The sequence below is a fragment of the Octopus bimaculoides genome, chromosome 3 (assembly GCF_046866305.1).
Source record: "Octopus bimaculoides isolate indiv1 chromosome 3, ASM4686630v1, whole genome shotgun sequence".
Taxonomy (NCBI): domain Eukaryota; kingdom Metazoa; phylum Mollusca; class Cephalopoda; order Octopoda; family Octopodidae; genus Octopus; species Octopus bimaculoides.
In genome coordinates, this window is record NC_142930.1 from 63,624,925 (window position 1) to 63,635,058 (window position 10,134).

Genomic DNA, 10,134 nt, shown 5'->3' on the forward strand with positions numbered 1-10,134 from the left:
TGTGACCAGCGATGTATAAGAACGACAATTAATCGTTAGGTTGATGAAGAATAAGTAATACTTCAGATGAATTGCTCTGAAAGAAAGGCCATTGGCATAGAGTGTTTATAACACTTTTAAAACAACATTAATGGAACGAATATTCCAATAAGAAACATATTGGGTAGCATAAAAACTAATATTTATATATATTGTTGTGGTTCTCATTAGTCCGGTAGTTGAGAAAACTTGCACTGAACTTGCAGAAAAGACAAACATGTACCTTGAATTAATTTGAATACTGCTTGTGTACGTATATTATATGTATTTGCATTTATACTGATATAATCCTCAAGTTACACAGCAAACATATGCTAAGAAATCTTAGAAAGATCATAATTCTTGCAACACTCCCAAGTAAACGATTGGTAAACATCACACAGAGCTTGAGCTACTCTGTCAATTAAAAAGGGAATCTCAAAAAAGGTTCAGGAAACAACATCTATATTTGAATTTAATGATACATATCAACGTACTCTTTTATTGGTTTCAGTCATAGAGACTGTGGTCATGTTGGGACACCAACTTCTCTTCAGAGGTTTTTGTCGATCATATCAATCTCAGCTTGATACTTATATTGATCTGTATAAATTCAATTTTTCGACGCAACCTCAGTTGCACTCTTGTAAGCATGAATACTGACACAAAGACAGATATACATACATATATATATATATATATATATATATATATATAATTTTCTTAAACACCCCCAAATATGATTTATTGATTAATCAGCTCTAATAACTATTCATCTATCTCATTTTGAAATTCCATTTGTAGCACACAATTGACGCACAATTGTAGCACACAATTGTATACAAGAACAAAAGCTATATTTTTATTATTTCAATTCCTGATAGTAATATTGATGTCACAAACGTCGTTTAAAATTATTGGCGAAACAGTTTAATAAATGATATGCCAATGATTTAAAGCTTAATATATATAATGACAGATTTAAACCAATTAGAATTATTTCGGATGTTCACATGCCCCATGCATTTATGGAATGCAACAAAAATTCGTACTTCACATGAAGCGGCGACTACACGTCGTATGATGGTGAGTCATGACATTGAAGATGCTGTTGGCTTATACCTCATTAACAGCAATCATCTTTTTTTTTATCTTTTCTGTACTATAGTTTACGAGAATTAATCCAGAACTTGATTGTCACGGGTGACGAGCATTGCTTCGTTATACCAATATCATTTTACAAATATTCTATCATTGCTGCAATATTGATACAACGTAACTATTGATTCATTATAGATAGTAGCAGAAACACCACCTCTGGGCGATTTTCTGCTGGTATGTGTTGAACTGAAGAATTGTAATGGCGAAACAAATAGCGCAGTATGTATTGTGTATTTATTGTATTATAATCAATATACTAAATGAAATCAATATATTACCTTACAATAAACGTAAAATCGACAGAGGCACAGAAAATAACCCAGGGTTTTTACTAATCAAAGGACCACCGTTTACATATATAGTGTATAACCGAATGAAACTTTAAATAATAAAATTTCTATGTAATTTTGATATGATAAATAGATATATTCTCGATGTGTCTAAATATCTTCTAATGTATCATAAGCATTCTCGATGTATCTAAAAGAAAACTTTGTAACCATTACAGAGAGAAAGAGAAACAGAGATAGAGAGAGAGAAAGCGATATAGAGATAGAGGAAAGAGTGAGAGAGAAGGAAGATGTTTAAAAACGCTAAAATGAATACAACAGTGATAGAGGAAAATTTATAAGAATAGAAAGAAAGAAGTAAGATGTTGAAAAACAACCCCACTATAATGCGCTATAAGATTGTGAAAAATGCTATCTCGCAGTGAATTAAGATTAGTTGAAATCTTCAATAATATGAGAAACTTGGAAACCACATTTTGATAAAAAATATATTGAAACTGGAATTCGTAAGAATTTTCTCGACAATTGCTTTCTTTTAGTAAAAGTTGAATGATCCAAGATATTTAATAAGCAGCTTTCTCTGTTACAGTATGGATAAATATATATATTCGTACATATATACTCACACTCACACACACACACACAATCAATATGATATAATAAAACTATATTGGATTTAATGAATCAATGCCAGTATAATGAACACTCACACATACACACATCTAATCATAATATCAATATGTTTTTTTTTTATTATACTAATACCAAAGTCGTTTCAACACTCGTCAAGACATTAAACGGACAATTTATTTAGAATACTTTCATCTCCAAAAGCGCCATCAAAACAGAAACCTATCGTTACCAACAAAAAACGTAATGATCCAGCATTTCTTAAATCGCACATTTCATCAACTAGTCTAAGATCTATGTTCTTTATTCAGTGGTGTATTTAAAAAGAAATGGATTAGAGTTTTGATTTTCTCACACATTCACAATTTTTTGCTAGTTGTTTTACCATCTTTAGCTCATCCTTTATATTTATTAAAACACCGTTTTAATCATTGTAATAAAATAGTTTATATTATTGTCGTTGCTGTCAGCTCTGACAATAGACACATGACCAAAGCATCTTTTTGCATATCTAGGACTACATTGTGTAATATCCTCCCATTTTAAAGAGATTAGGATCTGGTTTGAATGATATTTTAACTCCTATTTTAGCAGGTTGAATGAAGGCATACATGCTTCTTTGTTGGCTAGAATATGTTGTCAAGCTCCAAGTCAGCCCTGGACAAGCATACATGATCAAAAACACGAGGCTATTACGTTTTTTTTCTTTTTTGCCGAGGCTGTACATCGAAGGATACATTATCCAATGTATTCTTTTTATTTTTAAGAAAGGAAGATGCAATTTGATCGAGATTTCACTGCTATTTTTAACATATGTGACCAAGTAAGAGGTTCTTTAATTTCGTAGAATTACCAACGCAGGAGATGTTAGAAAGATGGATGAAATACATTTCTTTTTTATTAATTTAAAATCAAATAATTTCTTTAACTTAAGCATCAGCCTTTTAATTGCATGACTGGAAAACCTTTTAAAGAACAGACTATACTTCATTTAATAGATGATAGGTAGTGAAATATCAAATTTTTAAAGATGTTTATTCTTCTAGAAAATGCGAATATAATTCGTAGCAATCTAAGTTTTTCTATCATTTACAATAATTATTTAGTTGATTGTCATCGTCTGTTTTCCAAAGCTGAGTCTGGAGCATGTTTGTGTGTGTATGGAATATGTTACGATTAGGCGAGTCTTAAAAGCTAGGGAAATATATTTACAGTAACAATCTCGTGTCTCTCAGATAATAGTTTTTCTATTTTCTGCTGCTGGTTATGTTGTATCTCTGAACAAGACACTTCATTCTACTTACATGAGACCCAATCTTAGTTTAAGATTAGAGATGCTTCTGATATCAACAAAGAGAGTCTAAATGTGAGCCACTCGATCTCCTGAAAATAAGAGCTAAATCTTCCTCAAATCACACCTTAAAAGGGAGGGACACGCTTTTGATCAGTGGTTGTCAACCATTTTTTACCTATTATTCTATTCTTTTGAATTTCCATAGCCACTTGATGTTTAAAAACTAGTTTTATAGATACTTCTTTTTCAAAACTCATTTTTGTTTTTTCAAACATTTACTTGTGTAGTTTGAATTATGTATAATGTTAGAGAAAGAAACCTAGTAGTTTCTTGCAATAAAAACATCTAAAGCAGAGTTTTTTTCAGGGACCCCTAAGATACTACTGCGGATCCCAAATTTACTATTGTGCCTGTGTAGACCCCTAAAAATCTTATATGGAAATTCTGGGGTCATATGGATCCGGGTTGAGAAACACTGTTTTAAATAATATATTCCAACATGCTCCCTAGAAAAGATAGGTTAGTCATGGCTGTTCAATGCTTTGACCATAAGTTTGCTTGATAAGGATCAACCTGGAGTTGAACAAAACAAAAAACGAAACTAAGAATATAGTTCCAAGATATTTTTGCGGATGCTCTGGGATGCAGCATAAACGATGTTTCTTGGGCCAAACTCCCTCACCAAATGACCCAATAGGGGTTGACCAAGTCCCATCTTGTATCCTTGTAGCAACAAACCATCAGTCCACCCATTTTATCCAAAGCCGCCTCGTCACCATCTCTTCACTTTAGTAATGAAATTTATTGCTCTCTTCTTTGCTCCACTCAAGCCCTTTCAGAGCTTTGCAGACCGAACGCCCCACAAAATTCTCGCACTCCACTTGAATTGCTTCGCAACAGATCTACTAGCCAGCCCTGGTTTCTGCACAACTCTACCAGCTCCTGGTATTTGGCAAACGAAAATAAAATGCAAAAATAAACAAACAGGCATAAAAAAAATTAAAAAATTGGAAAGACATGTAGTGAGAAGATAAAAGAAGAAATACTATCTAGAAGAATTTAAACCAATAAAACAATCTAAACAACAACATCAAGTATGAAGCAGCTGTAAACATCAAATGAGGTTTTAAAAAGACTGAGACGTCATATTGTCTTGTCCCTTTCTTATGTTTCCTCGATTCGTTTCATTAACTTTAATGAGGTTGATTAACTGGTTGAATTTCATATATTTTGCTTGTAATCTTAGATAGCAATTGTCTGTAAATAAAAATAGCTGCCGCTACTCTCTTCTGAATAGATGTTTACACAGGATTTCATGTTTCGTTTTATTTTAGTTTTCTGTTTAACAACGCGCAAACTATATTTCAATTTATATCTATTTTAAAATTCTATTTTTTTATTTTTCTTAGAATCATTTTTGTATTTTACATGCTATTTTTTCCTATTTATTGAAAATTCTGTCAATCGTCTGTTTCATCTTTCTCCTTCAAATTTTCTTGATATATACACACACATATACATATATATGTACATATGTATGTATGTATGCATGCATGTATGTATATATATATATATATATATATATATATATATATATATATATATATATATATATATATATATATATATATATATATATATACATATATATACATATATATATATATATACATATATATATATATATATATATATATATATATATATATATATATATATATACATATATATATATATATATATATATATGTATGTACATATATATATATATATGTATATATACATACATACATATATATATATATATATATATATATATATATATATATATATATATATATATATACATACATATATATATATATATATATATAAATATATATATATATATATATATATATATATATACATACATATATTCACACATATACATACATATATATGTGTGTGTGTGTGTGTGTGTGTGTGTGTGCAGGAGTGACTTTGTGGCAAGATGCTTGCTTGCTTCCCAACCACATAGTTCCAGGTTCAGTCCCACTGCGTGGCACACTGGGCAGGTGCCTTCGACTATACCCTCTGGCCGACCAAAGCCTTGTGAATGGATTTAATAGACGCAAACTAAAAGAAGCTCGTCGTATTAATGTGTGCGCATGCGCACGTCTTCGTGTCTTCTTTGTCCTCCACCGCCGCTTCACAACTGGTGCTGGTGCGTTTACGTCCCCATAACTTAGCGGTTCGGCAAAAGATACCGTTGGAATAAGTAATAGGCTTAAGAAATATGCCCTGGGGTCGATTTGTTCGACTAAAACTCTTCAAGGGTTATCTGTATCGATATCCCTTTTGTACATCGAGTTTTTGTTGCTCATTTCAGTTTCTCTCTGTCCCAATCTGTCTGTCTCTCATTCTATCTATCTATCTATCTATCTATCTATCTATCTATCTATCTATCTATCTATCTATCTATCTGTGGTGGATGATGGAGAACTTTCAACTCCGACTCCTGTAGTTTCGCCAATGTCATTTTTGCGATGTGTGGTCTGGCGTTGTCTTGCAATAAAATAGAAGTGGATCTGTTGACTAATCTAGGCTGTTTTTGACTGCAGTATACTTCGGCTATGATTAATGAGCCAGGTTTAAGGAAATCATAATGGATCACACCTGCGCCAGACCACCAAACACACATCATCAGCTTCTTTTGATGAATTTTGCTTTTTGGACTGTGTTTTGGTGATTCGTCATTGTCCAGCCATTGTGATGAACGTTTACGGGTGTTGTATTAGATCCATTTCTCATCACATGTTACAATTCGATTTAAAAAATGATTCATTTTTGTGACGAGGAAGTAGCATAATGCAGGCTTCCAAACGTTGCTGTTTCTAATTTTCATTGAGTTCATGTGAAACCCACTTATCCAACTTTTTCACTTTACCGATTTGAACTAGGCGAGTCAATATTGTTTGCTTGCTAACACCAAACAACAACGATAATTCACGGGCACTTTGAGATGGATCTGACTCGACGGTGGCTTTCAGTTTGTTGTTATCCACCTTTGTTTCTGGTCGACAGCGTTGCTCTTTTGTGAGGTCAAAGTTACCAGAACGAAATTTTGCAAATCAATTTGATACTATCTGCTGTGTAATAACATTAGAATGAAATACTCCATTAATATTCCGAGCTGTCTGTGATGCTCTATTTCCAAGAAAGAATTCATATTTCCAAACTGTACGAATTTCCGACTTATCTCTAAACAAAATTAGCCAAAAACGATTTATAAATATTTCATAAAGCGCAAAATGAGCAGCTGTCAAAGTTTACCATATACCTTACTACAAATTTCATACTTGACGACCTAATAACTAAGTGCTCCAACAATCCAATAATTACAGGTATACCTATAGACGTATAGGCTGGATTGAATATCATTCATCTTTTTTACTTGTTCCAGGCAGTGGAGTGCAGCCACACTGGGGCACCGTCTTGCAGGATTTAGTCGATCAAATCAACCCTAGTACTTATTTGTTAAGTCTGGTATTTACTCTATCGGCCTCTTTTGCAGAACCACCATATTACGGAGACGTAAACAGACCAACACCGGTTGTTATGTGGTGGTGGTAGTACAAACACAAAGACACATGTTTGTATGTATGCATACACGTATGCATACTACAGTCCTCCACACAGTTTCTGTCAACCAAATTCACTCACAGAAGAAGGGAAATCAAATACACCACATAAAGAGAAAAATGAAATATTTATCACAAGCTTGTATATTGTGAAGGGGAATCAGAGGTTTACTTAACTTTTGAGAGAAACACATTTTTTCCTCTTCTTCTCAGGAATATTAATTAATGCGTTTCTTCGAACCGAAAGAAATAACACCCAAATCTCACTTCAATCACACTCATCCGTCTTAAGAAAGAAGTGAAGAGCAAACTAAGATAATTTAATGTTAGATATATTATTGTTGTTGTTGGCACTCCGTCGTTTACGACGTCGAGGGTTCCAGTTGATCCGATCAACGGAACAGCCTGCTCGTGAAATGAACGTGCAAGTGGCTGAGCACTCCACAGACACGTGTACCCTTAATGTAGTTCTCGGGGATATTCAGCGTGACACAGTGTGACAAGGCTGACCCTTTGAATTACAGGCACAACAGAAACAGGAAGTAAGAGTGAGAGAAAGTTGTGGTGCGAGAGTACAGCAAGGTTCGCCACCATCCCCTGCCGGAGCCTCGTGGAGCTTTAGGTGTTTTCGCTCAATAAACACTCACAACGCCCGGTCTGGGAATCGAAACCGCGATCCTATGACCGCGAATCCGCTGCCCTAACCACTGGGCCATTGCGCCTCCACGTTTAGATATATTATACATAAAATTTTTTTTTTTTAAACTGCGTGATTGTGACGGATGTAATGGCTTTGATCAAATGTTTGTTCGAGCAGAGCTTGACAACAACTTTATAAAGTCTATTTTGTTTGTAATTTCAAATCAGTCGTAAAATCCAAATTAAGCAAATATTCTTTGTCTACCATGTTGTGAATGCATACTTTGTCTTACTGTCTTTGATATTGATAGTGCCGTTGTATTTTATATTATATCTGTAACATATAAATAAGTCATTTATATATAAATGTTCTTTGCCTACATAACCTTGACCCAAGACGCCTATTATTCGGCGCATTCGTAAGTGTTCTTAAAAATAAAATGACAGTAGCATTTAATTTGAATACACTTAACTGCTGTTTCTACCAGATCGAGCGTCTATGTAGAAGTTCCCTCGTTAGCCCGTTTACTGACATTTTGCAGTAATTAGTAGATAATGTACTCCACACGTTCGTATATTTAAACAAGACGCGAATGCAAACACAAAAGGACAGCCGATGAGATTCCTTGCATCGTTGAGATGTTATTTTAATCTTCTCGTATTTGCAGCTTCTGGTAGGAATGGGAGATGGGGGCCTCTTTATAAGCAACGATCGCCGACTTTTCTATTCTTTGACCCCAAAAGTAGTGATCTTCAGCCGAATGGTTCGAGTCACCTAAAATATATATGAGCTACACCGAGAAAAATATCTTTTACCTAGATGTCATTTACTTTCCCATCTTTTTTTTTCCTTTTGGTATTTTACTCTTTTTTGTTGTTTATAATATTCTATTGTTTTACATAAATGAATGTTCGTTGTCTTACTAAAGAAGATACACAAATCTGAACAAGTCTTGATAATTAGATCTTTGAGTTACCTCTTTCAAAAATCGAAGTACAATAATATTTCAATTTAGTATTGAAAGGAAAACAACTTTTATCATCATATCAGAAGCACAAGAATTCGACATTTTATTTATCTGTCGTCAAAGTTTAATAACGATCAATGACAAAAAGAAACTAGTTGAGCGCATTATATTTATGAGCGATCCAAAGCGGCGAGCTGGCAGAATCGCTAACACACCGGGCAAAATGCTTAGCGGTATTTCGTCCATCTTTACGTTTTGAGTTCAAATTCTGCTGAGGTTGACTTTGCCTTTCATCCTCTCGGGGTCGATAAATTAAGTACCAGTCAAGTAATGGATTCAACGTGATCGAGTGTCCTCTTCCCCACAAAAATCCAGGCCTTGTGCCTATAGTAGGAACGATTATATTTATGAGCGGTCTCCTCAAATTATTATTATTATTATTATTATTATTATTATTATTATTATTATTATTATTATTATAAAGGCGGTGAGCTGGCAGAATCGTTAGCACGCTGGACGAAATGCTTAGCGGTATTTCACTCGTCGCTCCCATCTGAGTTCAAATTCCACCGAAGTCGACTTTGTCTTTCATCACTTCGGGTCGATAAATTAAATACCAGCTGAACACTAGGGTCGATGTAATCGACACATCCCCTCCCCCAAAATGGCTGCCCTTGTAGCAAAATTTAAAACCATTATTATTATTATTATCATTAGTAGTAGTAGTAGTAGTAGTAGTAGTAGTGAAGCGGCGAACTAACAGAATTGTTAGCACACCAGACAAACTACTTAGCTGCACTTCGTCCGTCTTTACGTTCTGTTCTGAGTTCCAATTATATCGAGGTCGACTATGCCTTTCATCTTTCCGGGGTTGATATTATAAGTACCAGTTGAGTACTGAGGTCAATATAATCGATTTAACCCCAACACGGAAAATGCTGGCTCTGTGTCAATATTTGAAACCAATATTATCATTATCAGTCCTGCCGGTTCGAGATAAGCTCTACTGGCACAGAAGCGCTGTCAGGCGGGACTGTCTGAGATGTGCGCAGAGCGGCGGTATCGTTCTGCACGCACTCGTGCAGTCTCCGAGTACTGCTGAGTTGTGGAGTTATGCCGAACAGCTGTTATCGCGTGTGGAATGAATCCGACTATCGGCTGACTTTATCATGAGGATTGTCCCACCACCCACCTTTAAGAAGGTAGGGCAAACGGTGTTCCTCTATCTAGTGAGTATGGCGAAAGAGGTTGTGTGGTGGACGAGGCTGAAAGGATTGAAGAACACCGCCTTCGTCTTCGTCAAACCTTCACCGACTGTTTTAAATTTCACTTGGAAAGGAATGTGAGGGTGGAAAGGGAATTTGTGAAAAGATGGTTAGAGTGAATGGCTCCACTCTAAACATTCGTCTATAGATTGGCGAGTTCAAATTATATCGGGGTCGACTTTGCCTTTCAATTGACAAAATATGAAAGATTAAAACACACATAAACATGTTCTTCAGTGTTTTATA

At 34.6% G+C, this 10,134-nt stretch overlaps 1 protein-coding gene across 2 annotated transcripts in view; it reads right to left on the bottom strand.

Moving 5' to 3' along the window:
- Window positions 1-738: 738 nt before the first annotated feature.
- The window catches only part of LOC106878439 (protein Wnt-7b), a 222,697-nt gene continuing 213,301 nt past the window's right edge, over window positions 739-10,134 (bottom strand). Inside the window, exon 3 of one of the 2 annotated variants that reach the window (XM_089349094.1) lies at window positions 739-4,335. In XM_089349094.1, coding sequence (XP_089205220.1) covers window positions 4,229-4,335 — 107 coding nt within the window. In that variant the 3' untranslated portion in view covers window positions 739-4,228. The remainder of the gene's footprint in view (window positions 4,336-10,134) is intronic. The other variant, XM_089349093.1, reaches the window with a different exon arrangement.